At 41.4% G+C, this 20,441-nt stretch overlaps 1 protein-coding gene across 2 annotated transcripts in view; it reads left to right on the forward strand.

The window, feature by feature from the left end:
* The window catches only part of MAPK1 (mitogen-activated protein kinase 1), a 37,376-nt gene that overhangs the window by 8,457 nt on the left and 8,478 nt on the right, over positions 1–20,441 (forward strand). For both annotated transcript variants that reach the window (XM_038151992.1, XM_038151993.1), the window contains exons 2-8: positions 7,604–7,786; positions 8,824–9,013; positions 13,231–13,347; positions 15,019–15,133; positions 15,684–15,815; positions 17,978–18,087; positions 18,795–18,922. In XM_038151992.1, the coding sequence (XP_038007920.1) occupies positions 7,604–7,786; positions 8,824–9,013; positions 13,231–13,347; positions 15,019–15,133; positions 15,684–15,815; positions 17,978–18,087; positions 18,795–18,911 (964 nt within the window). In that variant the 3' untranslated portion in view covers positions 18,912–18,922. The remainder of the gene's footprint in view (positions 1–7,603; positions 7,787–8,823; positions 9,014–13,230; positions 13,348–15,018; positions 15,134–15,683; positions 15,816–17,977; positions 18,088–18,794; positions 18,923–20,441) is intronic.

Raw genomic sequence — 20,441 nt, forward strand, 5'->3', positions numbered from 1 at the left:
TTGCCCCTTGAGGAGCCTTAAGCACAGTGGGGGGAGGTGGGCACCTCATCGGCTGTGTGGAGGCTGAGCTCTCCCGGGAGGCCCAGACACCCGAGCTGAGCTTTGCAGGGCTGAGCCTTGCAGGCTGACCTGTGCTGATCTCAGGCTGTGCTGCTGCTGCAGGGGCAGCTTTTCCCTCCATGCCTCTGCTCTGTCACTGCTTCCTCCTCTCTTGTGCTGGGCCTGCACAGCTGGAGCATTTGCTGGTTTAGCTGAAGAGTGACTTCATGAAAAAATAAAATTGAAAGGTGAGGAGTTGAAATGATGGACACAAAGCCCTGTGAGTGCTGATGCTGACACAGGAAGGGAATAGTACTGTGCAGGTAAAGGCTTCTTTACTGCTCCTGCTTCGACTTGGAGCTGCTTTAGTTCTCTGAACTGACACAAACAAAGGCACCGCTCCAACCAAAAAAGTGAGAAAGGGCAGGGATGTGAAGCATAAAAGGGAGAGTGAACCACAGCCCCTCCTTTGAATTCACTGAGACCTTAGGTTGTCTCATGTTGCCGAGCTCTTCCAATTTTAGCCCAAAATTCATTCCCACAGGAATTTATATACAGAGGAGAAAGACAGTGGTATTTAATATTGTGGTATTTTATGAAAAGCAATTGGTGCCTTTAGGATTAGTTTATTTCACAGATGCCAAGGGACCTTTAAACGTAGTCAAGTTTGTTAAATTTGGCATCGATGCTATCAAAGGAAATACTGGCAGTGGAGAACCAGTAAACCTCTAAAATAGGGAAGGGAAGTGGGAAGGGAAGAAGTAAATAAAGTGAGATGTAAGAGTTTTCTATTTTCTGAAGACTAACTTGAAGTGGCATAAAACAGAGTAGGCATATGTGGTGGTTTGAAGCCAGTGTTCTACAGCTAAAGATATGGAAAGAAAAACACATTAGAAGAGATTGAGAGAATTGATTTTTTTTCAAACACCTAAGATTAATCAAAGCACCATAAAATTAAATAACATTTTTAGCCAAATGGAACGGAACCTTGGGTGAAATAGCCAGTGTTTTTCTAATGCCAGTGTTAAGGAGTAGTTCTAGAACTGCTGCTCTTCATAGCTCTGTTTAGTAGGTGCTAACAAAACACAAATCATCTGGTCTGCCACACCCAGGATTATGAATTGACTGAGCTTCTGGCAAAAGTAATTAATTTAACAGGCTCCATTTTGAATGACTAGCAATTCATTTTCAAAACACTGGGAGTGATCTAAGGGATTATACTAGTAGGTAATTATTATGTGCATAGTAAGTAGCTTAAAATTGATTTTTTTGAAAGGATCCATCAAATACTACTTTTCAAATTCTGAAAAATAAAATCAGGTCTTTGTAACCTATTAGAGCCTAGAATGGTTTGAGTTGGAAGGGACCTTAAGGATCAAGTAGAGTCAGCCCCCTGCAGGGACACCTTCCACTGGACCAGGTTTCTCCAAGCCCTCTCCAGCCTGGTCTGGAACACCTCCAGGCATGGGGCATCCACAGCTGCTCTGGGAAGCCTGTGCCAGTGTCTCACCAGTATTAATTAGATTTATTTGAGCAGCTACAATGAAATGAAATGAAAGCAAATTTTAGGAAGTTATGAATGTGCCTTAAGAATTTGTGGTGTGAAGGGCAAAAACCCATAGTAGATCAAATCTGAGTAAAATCACTGCAGAGTAATTATTCACCTTTGTCATGGGAGGAAGGAGTTGGCATAATTGTAGCAGGAAGCTTTACTACCAGGATTGATTGGGATGGTTAAAAGGGAGATGATTGAAGCAGTAGGTGGTAGAGGTAAAGGCAGTGCTCTTCCATTTGACCCAGTGAGCCTCAGAGGTTAACTAAAAGCACAGGGGAGTCTGCAGCTCCAGTCCAGGTTCAGTGGGCACCTTGCTATGGACTTGTGATAAAATAAAGGCCACTGATTCAGGAATTATATTTCTTTTCTCCCTTGTTGGTTTTTTATCTGTTTGTTGTTTTTTTAAAGACTATAATAGTGAGGTAACTCCATTTTCATGGATTGCTGACTTTCCTACATGGCAGGGGTTAGTCTGTAAAACGAAATGTTTAATGGAGAAAAGTAGAAGTGTATTAAGATGCCCCTGTTTCTGTAGTTTATTTCCTGAATTCTCAGCTGACAAACCTGAGAAATGCTTTATTACTGAGAACCTGTTCTAGAGAAAGCTGAGAAATCAAAATGAAACTGTGACTTGGGTTGTCTTTTTATAAATAGGCTTCTTGAAACACGGCAAATGTATCCCAATATAAGTAGACACTTGTTCCTTCTAAAACCAGGTGCTGATTTTGTAAATTAGTGCTAATAAAAAAGTCTAATGAATAATGCACTTGTCTTCAAAATATTATGAATAAATGGAGGAAAGTAACAAATATTTCTAGTAAATGTAGGTGTTTACAGTTGGCTACAAAAAATACATTCAACAGTGTAAAAATGACACATTACTCAGTGTCCTTGAATGGTCTTTGACTATTTTTATCCTTTTTCCAGTCTTTTCTCTTTATTAAAAAAGTCATACACTGTAGCTGCTCTCTGTGTTTTAATCATGTAGAAGAAGAAAGTAATTATTCTGAAGAATCTGGAAGGGTCAACATCTGATTATTAAAAAAACAGTTCCAAACAAAAAACCCAAAACCCTCTGCAAATCTGCAGCTCTGCAACCACTTTCCCCCATCCCCAAAAGTTGTAGCAAACAGTCTGTTAGGGTGGTTGTTACCGTGTCATAATGTTGCATTTTATTTACACGAGTCTTAAAAATAAGTTAAAGCTATTTGCATTGTAACTTGATAAATGTCAACATGTTGTGGAAATGTCCACGATTGAGCTAAATGTTGACTGAATGAAAAAATTAAAGATCTCCGTAGATCAGCTTGCTTGCTGGGAATTTTTTTTGCCTTTCCTATTCTGTGTGTGAGCCGAATTCCCCGATATTTCACAAAGATTCTTATCTCTGGGTATGCCCTTGGAATCGTGTTTCCACAGCAACACAAAGCTACCGATAAAAAAAAAAAAATCCCGTTTCAACTTCAAATCAGTCTTTTATTTAGAGTTTTAATTAGGATGTTTGCCGGTAGCGTTGTGTGTTTTGTGTGTATGTGCTGAGAGCAGCCTGTAGAACAGCCGCGAGGTGAATAATCCTCGAAATGCTGGAAGAGCAGCCCGTGGTGGGGGAAGCCTCAGGCAGAGTGGCAGAGGAGCGGGCAGCTGTTTCCAGCGTGAGGGACCAGCCCTGTGTGGATCGGGGACTGCCAGGAGCTGGCTCCTCTCCTGCTGCGGCGTGCTCTCACTTGTTCCAGTTCTACCCCGAACGAAGCATGCGGGGAATAGGAATGGGTGGAAGAACGTGCAGCGGCATCGTGGGCAGAAGGGGCTGAGCTTGGCGCTCGGCCACACGTGCCCGCTGGAAGCTGCCCCTGCCGGCGGCGGTGGGAGAGGGCGCATGGCGGGGCCGCCCGAGCAGGCGGCGCTGTGGGCTCCGGGCTGCGCTGCCTCGCTGGTCACTGCTCCTGGCAGCTGCCCCGCCCTGCGCTTCTGCTTAAAAAGGAAGTTGGTACCGCAGAGTAGAAGGATAAAAACTGGCTTCAAAAGTTATGTGGTGCAACTTTTTGGGTTATAAATGCTCATTTGTGTATTTTGTGCAGCTGTGCCTGATGTTTTACTTAGTCAAAACTTTGTTATGTATTTACAAGATACTTAAAATCGGGAATGATAAACTGCTGCTGGGGCTTGTATTGATTTTCATACGATGTTGCAAAAGTATCTAAATAACGGTGCCATTGCAGGTTGTCACAGGTCAGTAACCACGGCTTGAAATAGGAATAATGTTGTGGCTACAACAGTTGGGCAGTTGCAAAATCTATGTTTAAATTTATCACATTACAGATAAATAGCACTCACAGTTCAATGGTTGCTTCAGTTTGTGAGGCTGCACATGATTGGGGTGGAAATAAATCCTCCCTTCTGAATATTTAAAGTGTTGGTGTCTAGATTCATCATAATGGGACAGTTCCGTGGGTGATGATCAGTACATGTGCTTAACGATTAGAAACTAAAAGCTATAAACTGGCACTCTAAGAATTCTTAATAGGGGATAGTCCCACATTCCCACTTTACAGATTTTTATCTTTGGAAAAAAGTCAAGATAATAGAAAGTTCCTGACTTCAGAAGATGTCCCAGTTAACTGCTTCGTTGCAAATATAACCAGCTGTTGTGAGGTTTAGTAGAAGCCGACAGTCCAGACTAATAGGTTACACTGGGACAGCACTGCCAGAATGCAAATAATGTAAATTTAGGATGCACTGGAGGCGGATGGGGTGTGCTGTGGAGCTGATCCTGGTCGGACTGCAGGGGGAGCACGGGTGATCAGGAGTTGCAAATAAGATCAGCAATTGCGGCTGCGGCTGCAGCCCGCAGAGATGAGCCGCTGCAGGGAGCTGCACCAGGGCTTGCATTTGCTCCTTCGGGGTGGTTTTGTTTGCAACTACTGGAATGCGCACTGTGAGCAGCGTATTTCTTCAGCAGAGCTCTGGGGAGGAGCGTGTAAACGTGCTGCTGGTGGCTGGCAATGAACGGCTGGGTGCAGGGAGAGCTTGAGAGGTGGTTCAGTCTGCCTTCCAAAGGACCCGGTTCTGTGAGTTGAAGGGGTTTCCTGCATAGTCAATCAGTTATTTCCATAGGGCTTCATAGGCCAAATAGGGGTCTGGTTGTAGCCTGACTCTTCAATTCCACTAAAGTTCCGTCTAATGTGTCGCTTTTACACTTTCCTGTAGCACGTGTCAAATTGAGAAAGCATTTTTAAAGGGTCACAGAGCTTACTTGAAGCAATATGTGCTTTAAGGGCTGTGGCTGAGACTGTGAAATGGTGTTAACTAGATAATACAGATTCTCAATGTACCTGCATTATGCATGACATTTAAAATATTATGCACCAGCAAGTGTACGTGACTGCTTGGATGATTAGCTTCTCGCTCATAGAAGTTGAGATAATCCCTTGGCTGTTTAATCAAGTTACAGAAAGGCTTATATTTCAATAAGTGTGACATCAGAAATAAATCCAGTGTCCCTTTTAATGTTTCAACTAGACAATATTACAGTTTTGCTCCCCTCAGCTGAGGCAATGGAAGCTTAGCTGCGCTAGTGTGAGGAAATCCGATACAAACAGATGACTGTGTGGGGAAGGTACCCTGGAGAGGAAACTGATTGCATCTTTATTCCAAATATGCAGCTTTTTTTCCTCAGTGAACCGGGTGTATTGTGGTTGAACCATCAGAAAGCAAAAGTAGCCATCCTTTTCTAAATGACAGCTTAAGCCTTTTGCTAAGAAAATGCTTGAAGGACTGTAGGTGAAACAGCTACAAGAGAGGAAATCTCGGTATGTTTAATTGATGAATTCATGTTCATTTAATCTGTACAAGGAAAGATAATATATTTTTCATCAATAAGCAACCCTTGTGAAGCAATAACTGATTTATCAAATATTTTAAGAGACTGGGAGCTTTTATTTAAGCAGCATCAATGGGTAAATATTGGCGTTTTGCCTTTTTGTACTCTGCATAGCTGCTGCTGTCCAGTCCTTTGAAAGGAAGTATTTTTCTGCATTGTGGCAGAAAAAATGCTCAGGTCAGTACAGAGAAGGAGGCAGGAGGTTTGTTTATTTATAATGATGAAATGGCCCATAGGATTCTTTCATTTCTTTCCCAAATCCAGGTTGTTTGTGCTTCAGAGTTATTTCTGGTTTTGTTTTCTGCTTGTGACCTCACTGGTCAATTGTAAACACCACAGGTGATGAGCTAAGAAAATTACTGGAGCCCAAGTGCTCTTGGAGGTGATGCCAAGTTCTACTTAGAGCACTTGGTTATTATCTATTTTGGGACTGAGGAACTGCTAATGTGTTATCTATACATATGCAGCAGCAACAGTTGTAATGAATACTTGCTCAGCATGTGGCATTTCAGAGCTCCCCATGGAGCATTTGAGTTCAGTGTTTCTAGAGGCAAATAAATGGTGCTGTCTGTGGGTACAGGCCGGGCTTGGGGATGCAGGCAGGTTAAAGGGGTTGAGTGGGAAAACCGTGAAAAAAGGATGTTACAGTGACATATGCATGTGCTGGATGAAGATCTTCCTGATGACCCTGATTGACTGAATTATATGTCCATTTGAATCATGAAAGTGAGAAATTTTAAACAGTTTTGCATCCAATGATGACAGTACCATCTCAAACACCTTGTTGCACCATATTTCTGCTTAGTTGTCAGAGCCTTGATGTGGCCAGGCATTTGAATTCCTCTAAGGTCTCCTTTTCTAATTGGATTTTCGCATGTTATTCTGCTTTACCTCGTCGCCAGGTACCTGGACATCTCAGCAGAGTAAGGCAAATTAAAAGTGTGTCAAAGAAAGTTCTGGGACTCAATTAGAGGAAACTGGTAGGATGGAAAGCCTCTTTGGCTAGTATGATTATATCTTTATGTTGAATAGTTGAGGCTAACAGAAATGTATGGAATGAAGGCTTGATTATTTTTTAATCTCCTAATAATTCAGTAGCGGGCTTGAGTAGGGGCAAGAATCATATAAACTCATATAAAATTTAATTAATTAAATTAACATATACTTTTAATACAGTAGAAGCTGTGATGATGAGATGCTTTGTCATTATATAAACATGACCATAGAAAACATACTCAAACTTGTTAGGATTCATAGTCCAGATTTTAGAAAATCAGGTGTGTTTTACTGAGACTTTTAATTAGACTCAGGCTGTTGTATTCTTCATGAATAAATGGGCATGTTGAACAGAGATACTATTTATTGAGCCTGTTTATTGGTGTAGCTGGGAATGGAGTGAGTTCTGAGCTCCTGGAAAGACTCATGTAAATGTGGGAGGCAGCGAGTTCCTTACCATGGGTCACAGTCACTGTGATCCTCATTGTGCTGCTGCCTGCTTCCCCACTCCATGTGTGTACCTGGATACAGCTTTCTTTCCTCAAACTCTTGTTACCTTTGGCATTGAACTTGGAAAGAAAGGTGTTGCCACAAATTCTCCATCCCTTTTGTTCTTCCGTGTCTGCTGTGGAGGTGCTGACAGTGTAGATTGAGGGAAGCGTGAAAGATTGTGACAACTGCTGTTACTTGTGGGAGCTGGACACAGGATGTGGTATTCTGCTGCTTAAGAGATGATTTCTGAAGGGTTTTTTGCACCCCAAAGTGAATGGGTTAACTCTAAAAGAACTTTCTCAAACTTCTGATGATTGCAGCATATAGAGGAAGCCTCAGACTTGTTTGTTGCACAGGCTGATAAAGAGGACAGATACCTTTTCCTTTGTGCAGTACTCGTGAATCAGAGACTCCAAGTCAGCTGGGAAAGCCAATGGTTGTAGAGACCCAAACAGGCTGGTGAAAGAACAACAGTGTTTTGTCAGTTCACCAAACTAAAAGATGTGTCACTGTCACCTCTCCCGATTTGATAAAAGTAAATGTAAACAAAATGCACCTGTATTAAATGAATTCACATTCTTTCTTTCTGAATTGAATGAGTTTAATGTTCCTTGTAATTGTTGTTATTGATTCTCTTCTAGTTCTGCTTATGATAACGTCAACAAAGTTCGAGTTGCTATAAAGAAAATTAGTCCTTTTGAGCATCAGACATACTGCCAGAGAACTCTGAGAGAGATCAAGATCCTACTGCGCTTCAGGCATGAGAATATTATTGGAATAAATGACATTATCAGAGCTCCAACTATTGAACAGATGAAAGATGTGTATCCTTTCAAAGTGTTATTTGGCATCATTAGTAATGGTTGCCTCCTCTCTTTTGATTGTTTCTTCCCCTTCATCCTCTTCCTTCCTAAATATTAATAAAAGTTGGCTTCTATTACTGTAAATCAGAAGGGAAGTTAATATTATTTGATCAGTTTATAGTTCTGATGCACTAGTTTAATTCTTTCTTTTCCAGGAAAAGAGAATAATTTCTGTCTTCCAAAGCAAAGAACTCAACATTGTAGGGAAGATTTAGTTTAGTCACATAATTCTAAAACTGTGTTTGCTCTTAGTAGAGCTGCTGTTACAACTGGTTGCTTTGACGAGAAAGTAAAATGGCCAGACTCTGCTAAAATTGTCTGAAATGTTCTTGAATTAAGGGGGAAGAAGATTTTACTTAACTCATTCTTGTCAAAGCAAAAAAAAAAAAAAAAGACCAAAAAAGCTCCTTCTTTTAAATTTCATTGCAATCTTATTAAAAAAAAATCTGAATTAGTATATTGGGATTTAATTTTGGTAAGAGAAGGACTGTTGTGTTCAATGTAGCATAATAAATATATATAGTAGAGAAGAACAGCTGAATTTTTAAAGTGGGGAGATGGTAGAGAAAATTGAAAAATTGATCAGAAATGATGAGATCTACATTCCTGCTTTTATGCAACTGCAAACAAGTATCTTGGAAGCTTATTACTCATTAACAAAAAAAAACACCCTTTGTTTCTCGGCAAGCAGGATAGGAATCAGATGAAATTAAGATTCCAATAAAAGTCAGGCTCTACTATGAAGAAATAGAGGTTTATGATGATTAATTTGAGAGGATCACATGCTGGTGCCTCTTTATTCTGTAAAGGGCTGCATCATGTAACTGGATTGATGGGATTCCAAACTTCTAAAGCAAGAATCAGCTACGTGATTTCATAATTGTCATGAAACAGAAAAATAAGAGAGAAAATATGTTCTAGAAGTTTCCTTGGGTACTGTACGTTGATATCTGTCATGACACCAAGTTTTTTGCTGCCTTACATCGAATACCTCACAGATACATTGTGCAAGATCTTATGGAGACAGATCTTTACAAGCTCCTAAAGACTCAACACCTCAGCAATGACCACATTTGTTACTTCCTTTACCAGATTCTGAGAGGGTTAAAATATATCCATTCAGCCAATGTGCTTCACCGTGACCTCAAACCTTCCAATCTGCTGCTTAACACCACATGTGATCTCAAGGTGAGTTGAAATTTCATACAGATTTTCCTGCCATGGTCTTCATGAATGAACTGCTATAACCATGAATGTGGGCTTTTTACTGGGTATTAATGTGATTTTTGTCCTGGAAAGATTGCCAAAACATTATTTGGTTTGATAAAATAATTATCAAGGTATGAGTGACTAAGAAGCTGTTAGACTGCTGTAATGAGTGCATCACTGTTTCCATCTGGAGGCTGACATGGAAACAGCCTCTTAGAAAGCCGGGTGAAAATACTGATCTGAAGCAGCATCGTGTTTACCTCAAAAGTAAACTCAGAACTGTGTGTGTTTCAAGTTTTGGTTTCTCTGTTTACACTGTTAATGTTTTGTTGTTGGAAAAGGGCTTCATGTTAGTGGGCAGCTAAAGCAGCATGTGATATTCAGTGCTGATTAAATGCGCAGCAATTACTTAGGGAGGGAATGTTCTTAATTTGCATTTCCAGTGATCAGCTCTGTACTCGTTAATGCTGCAGAAGGCTGAGCTTAGAGCTGTTATGATTCTTGGAAAATGTCAGCTCGATGCTTAGTGGCATTCAGTAAAGCAAACCAAGTGTGAAGAAATAGAACAGAAATAGAGAACAAAACAGAAAACATGCCATTTTATACCTTTCAGTTGGTTTTGAGTGCTCGGTGTGATCATAGTTATCACACTTCTCCCGGTGATATGAGGAGAGCAGGATTTCAAAGTCCTGCTCTCCATAACACAAAGAGCTATTCGGGTCTCCTCTGCTGGGAGATACTGCATGAGGAGCAGAGGAATCCAGTAGAATTTGCCAACACGGATAACAGTGTCAATGGCATAGGGATGGTGACTAGGGAGCAATTGTCCTCACTGTCCATACCTGTGGAAAAGGCTGGGAGGGAGGAAAGGAGCAGGTGAAGTTTACTTGCAGCATTGTTAAGCTGTGGAATTTGGTATCATAGAGCGCTCTAGATATTGGAGTTTTTGGAAAACCACCAAGCAAGTTAGCAGAAAAAAACCCTCATTGAGTGCTCCCTGTGGTTTAGTGTCCCACAGTGGCAGATCCATGGAAGATGAGAGAGGCATTGGAACATGTTCCCCTTTTCACTGTAGATGAATTTACTGCTGGCCACTGATGGAGTGGAATTGCTGAGTTTACAGTGCTTGATCCCAGGTGGTACAACTGTGTTTGTTGAATACTGTGTTGCTCCTAATTACCCTTTGGTTTTTAGTGTAGCTCTAACTTTCTCAATAAACAAACCACAAAACAAAAATACCCTCTTCAAAGTGTGAACCAGCTGTGGGCTGTACAGGTTTGTCACAATTCCAAGAGTGTCACACAATTCCTTGCTGTTTGTATGCTGGTCCATTCTAAAGACTGGCTACATGCTCAATTCTGTCTACAGAATGAAAACTCAACAATTAATAAAACGACCAAGAATAGTTACCTACTGCAGCAGGATGAAAAGAAGATGATGAGAGAGGGATTTTTTAAAGGAAAACTGCAACTTAGTGTTTGTTTCACGATTTTACCAGTTACTCAGGAGATGCAACTGTTTGAACCACCATCTGATCAGTAGCAATTAAACTTAATTTCTGTTTCCTTTTATACAAATACACAGAGGCACAGGCTACTCAACAATATGACTGAAGATATTTCAGTATATCAGTAGTGCTGTTGCTGTCATTTCATTTGCTTAGTAAATGGTAGCATGTACATGATCCTCCTAAATCTTCCCATCTGCTTGATAGCTTCATCCAATTTTAAGCCGTCTCTGTTTAAAAAACCCCGATACTAATTGCAAGAACATTGTTTTCAAGAAGTCAAAGCTAAATATGTAGATAGGATGCTGGTTTTATTTATTTATTTATTCTTTTAAAATTTATTTAGCAGGGAAGCAATTTCATTTGTCTCAGTAGCATCTGTTCTGTCTCTCTAAGGCATGAAGCACTGACATTCCTGGGTCTTTCATTATATAGTTTTTTGGTCTCTGCTATGACTTAGTGAAAATGCCAAGAAAATTTGCCTGTTATTATATTGCTCTCAGGTTATTTGTTTTATTTTTTGTTAGTGTTTTCGTTCCCGTGGAGAAGTCTAAAAACCAACTCCTGGTGCTTTGCCTGCTATGCATCATCATTTGTACAGGCACAGTGTCCCCACAGCCCCCTCCAGCAGGGCAGCTGCTCTCTGTGTGTCCTGTTGGCACAGGGTGAGAAGGGTCTGCCCTCCCCAGCTACAGCCTGAGCTGTGCCCATCCCTCACCCGGGCTGCAGGCAGAGCCCTGGATCCCCAGCGTCCCTTTCACTCTGTGCTATCGCTCCTGTCAGCTCTGCAGCCAAAACCTCTTCCTTGCAGCTTCAACCTTGAAGTCTTTCTCACTAATGGTGTTGCTGCTTTTCTGCTTAACCTGTTTCTGCTCCAGTCAGCAGGGGCTTTTTGTCATTTTAATGAGCTCTCTTTGTCATTATTCTTCCTTTCCATCCCATGAGCATTTTTCTACTTGAGTTGAGAGATTCAGAGACATCTTCTGTAATTCAGTTCTTGCTTTTCACTTTGGACTAGAGAGTGTCTTTTGTTTTAATAGTAACAAACCCCAGCGCTTTGCTTTTGTGTAATATTGAAATTCTGCTCAAGTCTCTTTGCCTGTAATCTTATCTAGCTTTTTCCGAGGTTAGGAGGAAGAGATTACAACAATTTTGCTTGCTGAATAATTATTTTCTGAAGTCTGTAAGCTGTCCTCTGCAGTTTCTTCGTTTCTGTCTTTAGAGGAGGCTCTTCTGATTATTTGTGCTGAGTCTCTTTATGTAAGCTAATGGCACACAAGGCAGCTGCTCTGTTCCTGTAGCTGGGGACAACCTTGCCATGCTTTAAAAAGGTTCTTTTTGGGGTTGTTTTCTAAGGATTCAGGGAGCTGGGTTTATTTTTTCAATATGTAGCTAAAGCAATGGCATGCAGCTTGGCTCATGACATTCATCACTGCCTTTTCTTCAGACCCTCTGTGTAACAGTCAGTTGCTGAGTCTTGTCTTTCAGATACAGCTTTTAGTCAGGTGAAGTGTTTCTTCCCTAACTGATCTATCAGTTGTTTCACTGACAGGGTGTCCCTATAGGAAAATTAGGAAATATCTGCCCGGGCAAAGTGAGGTTTCTGTGGTTTTGGTAGGATTTTCCATTACTGAGTTGATTGACTACAGCCTATTTTCACTTCACATTTTCAATATAATCACTGTACACAATTAACTGTCTAAGAGTAAGTATTATAAAACAAATGTAGCAGCGGAACCCCCCACTGTTTGCCACTCCTACATTTGATGCCTGGTTTTCCTGAAAGTACGTATTCTTTCATGGAAATACCCTTTGTGTAGCAATCATAACCTGGTATTTTTTGGGGAGCAGCAGAAGCTTGTGAATGCGTCTAATGTGCCACTCAACAACCTTGCCCCTGACCTTTGGGACGGTAAGAAAGGAACAGCTGCTCTGCTCTACAGCAGTCTGTCTTCACATTTTCAATTTTCTTAATTTCTCTCTAGACACTAAATAGCTCCGAAAGCATGGAGCCTCCTTACCAGAGCATAACTAAAAGCACCTTTTTCTTTTTGCTGAACTCGCTCGTCTAAATCGGTGTTTGTTTTTCTTTTCATAGTTAAACTATTTTCCTTATAAGGGGTTAAGAAATATTTTCTTGCTTGTGTTTTGTTTTTGGGGGATATTGTTTTGTCTTTTAGGCTTATGCTTCCTTCAGCAGCCCATAATCTCTCCAGTCTACCATTATCTCATGATTGGATAGGTTGTTTCTTATGCAAAGATGCAGTTATGATGATAGCTTTTTTAAAATAGGGTGTTGAACTTGGTTACAAATGTGTTGGTTGCTAATTAGGCTTTCTGGAAGTCTTAATTGCTATTCTTTTTGTTTTCTGGTGAGTTTCTGAGAGCTTGGAGCTGTTTATCTTTGCCTGTTTGGCAAAGGTGGTGTAAGCAAGCCTGTAGTGGAACATAAATTGTGAACTGTTTATTCTTTACTGGCTCCTGAATGGCAATTGGATATTCTTTGTAATTGATCCAAAACATTTTTCTTCACCTTTGTGCAATAACTTTTCTAAAAACACAGGTTGCCATCTCTGCATTTATGGGTGTTACATCGTTGATTGGGGAACGGTGAATCAGTAGTGTTATAGCATTGGAAATGTGTGTCTAATGTGCCTTCTTTTTTTCCTATTTACTTCTCTAAAACCAGATTTGTGACTTTGGATTGGCTCGCGTTGCAGATCCCGATCATGATCACACAGGATTCCTGACAGAGTATGTGGCCACACGTTGGTACAGGGCTCCTGAAATCATGCTGAATTCTAAGGTAAGGGCCACAGTGAACTGCTGGGGTTGCTGCTTATTCCCTTGTGGGTTCCAACTGTGCTTGGAACAGCAAGCCCTTCTGTGTTTTTAGGATCAGAACGCGCACACGGTCTTGGGGAGAAGTGGGCGTGGTTTCCAGTAGAGCTACTGCCTTGAAATAAATTGTGATTCCAGAATCAATTACTGGGTACTAGAACTGAGAAATCACGTGCTCGACTTCCCACACCTCCAGTTCCTTGCCAGTCATGAGACTGCTTCCATCACCTGCTGTGCCACTGAGCAGGACAGGAGTGCCAGGAATGAGCATTCCATTGCTGCCTCCATCATGGCTGCAAATGTTGCCTTAATGTTATCTTGACATCTTAATTTAGGTTTAGAATGAGGGTGAATCTGGTTCTGAATGAAGGCATGTGATCCTTCTTATGTGTCGGTCTTAATTGCATTCCCATAGTCTTCATGAAATCATTCCTTTAGTTTTGATGTATTTGGAATTACTGTTGTGTTCTGTGGCCATTCTAAGGTGCATCCAATCCTTGTGTAGGTGGTGGGTGTCCTTCAGAACCCCTGTGTTCACTCCCACAGCCAGACACCTGTTAGCAAAAACACCTGGGCGACACCTGGAGCTGTGTTTTGTATTCTGGGACAGCTGTTCCTGTAGGATATACAGCTTTCCCAGTCGGTGGGTTTGTTTTGGTGTGTCAGTAGCCTGTCCAAGCACCTAAAGAAAATAGACATCTGACCAATTAAGGATGTTTTCCCCCAGCTTCTTGTATTTTAAACTCATATCTTGTATTTTAAACCCTCACTGAGGCCACAGCACTGGGCTATCCACATCTATTTACCAAAGGCTTTCACAACAAATACATTTTGTGTTTGTAAGAGTGGTCAGATTAAAAGTTCCTGGCTTAATGTGTGATTCCTTTTATGATTCTGGCGCCTTGAACACAAATGGTGAAGGGATGACATCCCAAGGAGCTGTGCCCAGTGGCTGTGGGGTCAGTGGGGACAGAGCCTTCCCAGGGGAGGGACAGTGGCAGCAGGCCAGGCACAGTGGGGCTCTGTCACTGACTGGTGTCACTGCTGTGCCTTTTCCTGTGGATGGCACGGGTTGGCCGTACACGTGGCTATCCCACTGCTCCATTCCTGTTATACCCCAGTGACTGGTGTGGTCTCCTCCCAGCATCTTCCCCTCTTCCTGCCTGTCGTGTTGGACAGAGCAGCCACCCAACAGCCATGGATTTGGCCTTGCCCCCTTTGCCAAAGGCCTTGTCCTGGAGTGCTGCTTAGGTCCCCTCAAGGACAGCTGCTTTCACACGTGTTCAGTGCTCTGTCAGGGGCTGTGCAGTTCAGAACACCTGGTTTCCAAAATGTTTTCGTTTAAATTGGTTATAAAATTAGGAATCTCAACAATTTGCAGTTGGTAACAGATTTAGCTAAACTTAAAAAATCCTTTTGGAAAATCGTATCTTGGAGACTTCAGTTCTTGCTACCCCTTCAAAGTAGTGTTTTGATATATGGTTCCTAATAATTTCATTTGTACAGAAAAACCAAACAGCATGAGCAAGCACGACTCATCTGAAAAAGAAAAAGGTTATTTGTATGCACTTTCACAGTTTACTTAAGTAACAGGTTGCTGCTATTATACAAAAATTTGTTTCTTCGTCACTCGCAGGGTTACACCAAGTCTATTGACATCTGGTCAGTGGGCTGCATTCTGGCAGAGATGCTCTCCAACAGACCCATCTTCCCAGGAAAACACTACCTTGACCAACTTAACCATATCCTTGGTAAGCTTTATGGAAAAGCAGCGTTTCCACATCCATCTGCCTCTCTCCCTCGTTTCTGCCAGCTGGCTGGTCTTTGTGCAGTGGGTCTGTCTGTGTGGTGTGGATCTGCAGGTGTATCTCCACTGTCCCCTCTCGTTATTTTTGCAGCAATTGCTACGGGTAATCATTGTTTTGGGGACAACTAGAGAATACTTAGCAATTTATTTACTACATCAGCAGATATATTTTTAAAACAAAATTTTAAAAAAATTAAAAGCTCATATATTATTAGGTCCAGGTCAAATTTTTAAAAATTTCCTTAGGTACACCACTTACTGGGATCTTTGTAAGAGATTACGGATCATTAGAAAACTCATCCATTTATTTATTTAACAAGTGGTTTTTAATAAAAGTTTCTAAAAACTACTCAGATATTCTGAGTATCTGTAAGACATTTGGTCTGAAATCTCCTTCCCATCAGTTTTAGTACTGAGTTTTAGCAGATATGGTACAGCTGTGTGTTAATGTGATTTTCACAGAATGCTCTGTTGTTTGTATTAATATTTTTTAGGTATACTTGGATCCCCTTCCCAAGAAGATTTGAATTGTATAATAAATTTAAAGGCCAGAAACTACTTGCTTTCTCTACCACACAAAAATAAGGTACCATGGAACAGGCTGTTTCCAAATGCTGACCCCAAAGGTATTTTATACTCTATTACATTGTATCAAAGTAATGGCAGGAGGGGAGTTTCTATAACCTAAGAATTTATCTTTATATTGGAAACAGAACAGGCAGGTGCCTTAAAATAGCACTGTAAATCTAATATAAATTCATAAACCAGCACAAAGCCCTCACACTAGTTTATCTTTTTAATGCAGTTTTTAGTAACTCTAAGATTACCTGTTGTGGAGTTTGGTCTTTAACTTACGTGTGAAATCCAAGCTCTTGTCACTGTCCCTGGAAGCACAGTACATTATTCAAGTGCTCATCATCGGCACTGGATTTCGACGTTGGCATCAGACAAGTCTTGAACTTTGTTTCTAACATCAGACAGGAGGCAGCTGCTTGCTGCTGCCCTGGGTAGAGTTTTTGCAGACTGTGTATCAGTTGTAGGTTAAACAGGGTCAGTGGGTGGGATCCTTAGGTACCATGAAAGCTTAAAATTTAATGGGTTAAAAAATTCATGTAGGATATGTGGAGCAAAAGTTAAAAAAAGCAAGGAATATAATAATTGTTAACCTTTCTTAACAAGGCTTTAGTGAAGGGTAAATATGATTTTTTTTTTTGCTAGATAGCTGTTAATTTACCTTTTACACTCAGCTTCGTACAGTTTAAGGGTGGTTGTGTTCACAGTACTGTGTTCTTTTACCTGCTGTAGCACAATTCCTGAGTCACTTCTTTTTTAACTGATATGATAATTTACTCTTAGTGGCTATGGTCAGGTACTGAATTACCATGTAGAAGCTGATTTCTGCAGATGGAACTGTATGGAGCTGATCATCCCTGTCATTGAGGAAAACAGCAGTGATTTATTCTGCTTTTCTAACAGTGCTCATCAGTGTGAGAACCCTCGCTGTGGGCTTTGACAGCTCAGATGGCAGCAGTGCTGGTACCTCAGCTAAGGGGGAATGTGCCGTTTGGTGCAGCCCCTTGGCAGTGACACCCTGAGGGCAGCTGTGCCAGGGCAGCTTCCAGGAGCTGGCTGTCACTCAGGGCAGGGACAGCGCTGCGCCTGGCTGGGGCTGAGCGCGGGAGCTGCCGGCGCTGAGGGAACCACAGCAAAGCACGGATTTAGTGATGGCTCAGTGCAGGTCTGAGGCTGTTGCAGCTGCCCTGGAATGCAGAGGGGTCTCTTGTGCAGTGCTGAGTGCTGCAGAGACCCAGAGGAGCTCGCTGCAGTGGCGGGGTGATGGTGAGGGTGCATCCTCCCTCCCCAGGCTCCACCGGGACCTGAGGTCACAGGCATGCTCCTCATCCTGGTGCAAAGCTGCAACTGCTCTGCTGCATCAAGAAGCCTCTGTTAAAATTCTGGTTCATAAATGATGTGGTGAGGAAAAGAAATGTGATGGAATTTAGGATACTGCAGATATCTTAGGGCTTCTTGCTCCCATAATCAGTTTTTTCTCTTCTTGGAAAAGAGAAATGTGTTACAGGTAAAGTAGCTGACCAGCTGCAGTAACACTGATTTGTGATGTCTGTCCAGAGTTTCACCAGACCTCACTCTGTCTCACTGGATCTTCAGGTTCTTTATGGACTCTCTGCGAGTTGTCTTCAATAGACTTTACCTGAATCTCATGAATATAAATGTATTCGCATCTTCTCTGGGGAGTATCTTCTGTGCTGCTGGTTGTGCCAGAATATTTCACTGTGATGATCTGGAACTCCTAATGACTTCTGGATGATATTTTCATCTGTAAACAGCCAAGTTCTCTTTTCAGAATAACGTATTTGTAATTATTTATTTCAGAAAAGCTCCATCTTAGTTTGAATTTTGGCACAAAAATCCAAAGCATTTTTCTGAGAGAGGAAAAAGTCTCATGTATTTAATTTCTGCTGTAGTTCAAGCCAGATTGTGCCGTAGGATTTGGTGTGTTTCTTGCCTTGCCATCCATCCATTGGGCAGGGTAACCCCTCTGCTGGAGCAGGTGGTGCCCAGGGCAGCTGTAGCCCAGGAGTGCTGAGAGAGGGGCAGGCACAGCCTCCGTGCCCAAGTTCCAGCTCCCAGATACAGCAGGGGAGCTCCAGGGGTGCACTGCCCTTAGCACAGACTTTGGGTAGTGGGCATTGTCAGGGTAAAGTCAAGGTTTGTGACACTTTTTTAGAGTGTGTATTAAATCCTTGCTCACTTTTTTTCCTCTTAGCACTTGATTTGTTGGATAAAATGTTGACCTTTAATCCTCATAAGCGGATTGAAGTGGAGCAAGCTTTAGCCCATCCATATCTGGAGCAGTATTATGATCCAAGTGATGAGGTAAAGACATTGTTAAAATGTAAACATTGATAAAATGATCCAGCTGATTATTCTCTACTTTAGTTCAAGGGTAGTGTTTCTACTGCACTAATGGAGTTGAAGAACAAATTGCATCAATTTACCAAAATTTGTATTTCTCGCTTTAGTACCACACTTAGGAGATGCCACACAATAAATAGATACTAAGGTGTCCTCCCTCTCTAGAAAATGAAGTCTCTCAGCTCATGTGAGGCCTGGTTTTATAATGTCTGAGGTAAAGGAGGAGAATGACTGAGTTTGCCATCAGATTATGCTTTAGAAACCTTCATCAGAACTGTATCTGAGGAGATTTCTGGCTCCTTTCTGTGAAGAAATAGGGGAGGAGGAAATAACCTAGTTTTCCTTAAGGGCCAGATATGTTTATTCCAATAAATAGAAATGTTTCTGGTAATTTTTTTTCTTTGAGTAGATACTGAGTTATGAGCCTCAAATATTTCAACTTGTAGTTTGGATTTGACTAGCTACTCACTGTGCTTGATGTAAAGTTTGGTAAACTATTACGTAAAGCACACATTGGACTAATAGGGGAGTTCTGCCTTGAAAACTGCTCAGTGTTAGATATTTTTGTGAAGGACATTTTCAGACTTTTTCCCCATCCATAAAAGGACTGCATGAAATTCAGCTGCACGGTTGACATTAAAGTAATCATATTTCTTTGTGTTACTAAGCCTGTAGCTGAAGCACCCTTCAAGTTTGATATGGAGTTGGATGACTTGCCGAAGGAAAAGCTGAAAGAATTGATTTTTGAGGAAACTGCAAGATTCCAGCCAGGATACCGATCTTAAATCGTGCATAGGTAAAGTCACAGCAACAGGGGACACTCGGGCAGGGGGGACATTTCAGACTTTGGTGCTGCTGGTGAAATGTAGGACTTGCCTTTCCCAGTACCCAGGAACTCCCTGTCCAAGGACCTGACCTTAGTCCTGTCCTGTTTTTGAAGAAAGTTTCTGTTTGCCACAGCATTGAAGTGTCCACATGGAATCCAGGCAACTGTCCGAGGTGTTTACCTTACTTGTAGGTTACATTTAGGGAATAAGAATTGCATTTCAATAGCGCTGCTTAGAATAAAGGCAATGGTAATGCTTTGAAATGCAAATTTTATTTTAAAAAACATTTTAGGGGGCAATGTTCTTCATATTTTACAGATACATCATTTTGTCATGTGGCTTCAAATGCTTAAAAAAAACCCTCCTCCTAAATGCAATGTACAAAGGAGAAATCTCTTAAATTATTTTAAAGGAAAAAACCCACAGACAAAACTTCAGCGGGAATTATCTTTAGTTTTGAGTAGCTCCCAAATAGTGTAAGTAAATAAGAATAGGTATTTAAATATTAATAAATTAGTTATGATTCATCTTCTTAGCATTTTGAAGGTCTGAAAGTTTAATTTAAGATGAAACGTAGTGATATTCACTGACTGCCTTTTTTTAAAATCGATGAACTTCACTGGTCTTCCTGTCCCGCAAGGCTTGCGAGCCTCAGGAGTTTCGTGCCAAATTAGTCAAACACTGACTTGATTGGAGTACCTGTGAAACTTCTGTGATACTGACAGGGGAAAGGAGCAAAGTTTTATGAGTGGGAAGGAAAAACAAACCAAAGGCAACAGGCTGCCCTGGGTCTCCTGGTTTGTGCTCTCTGTGCTTTCCTCCCTCAGAGCAGCATTCTGCCATCGCTGCTTTGTGTGGGCAGTTCCAGCAGGAAGGTGAAGTTTTGGGCCAGGGCACTTTCTTGCTGCCAGAAATTCACGGCTCTGCTGCCAGTGTGCAGGAGCTTTGTGGCTTTGCTATAAGCAATGATTTTTCTGCACTAAAAATGTGTTTTCAGTTTCTGCATTGCATATACCCCCAGGTTTTCATTTAATGATGAATTAATAGGAAAGAAAAAGAAAGTGGGGGAAACTTTTAAAAGTACAGTTTTTACTTTAATGGGGTAACTGCTGTTGCCACTGGCTTGAATATTTAGATGTATAGAAGCTCACAAATGAACGAATTTCAATTTTTACAAGTGCTGCATATTGTTTAGTTAAGCTTGCTAGGTGATATTGGAACTGTTGTAATAATGAAAAGGTAGGGAAGCCGGAGGTTCACACACCGGTTCTATTGGCATTGTTAATAGAGCTGACCTGGGACACGGTAACTAACTGGTGTTCATGTCCCACCCATGTTTTCTGTGTGAGAGCACAGCTCTGCATGTACACATGGTGGAAGAAAGCTACAGAGATCTTTAGGAGTAAGATGAAGCCTGTTCCTAATAGGGTGTAGTCTCAAGGAAGGACAGTGAGTGGTTACTGATGTGGTAAATCACAGTTCGTGATC

Source organism: Motacilla alba, chromosome 15 (assembly GCF_015832195.1).
Source record: "Motacilla alba alba isolate MOTALB_02 chromosome 15, Motacilla_alba_V1.0_pri, whole genome shotgun sequence".
Classification (NCBI taxonomy): Eukaryota; Metazoa; Chordata; class Aves; order Passeriformes; family Motacillidae; genus Motacilla; species Motacilla alba.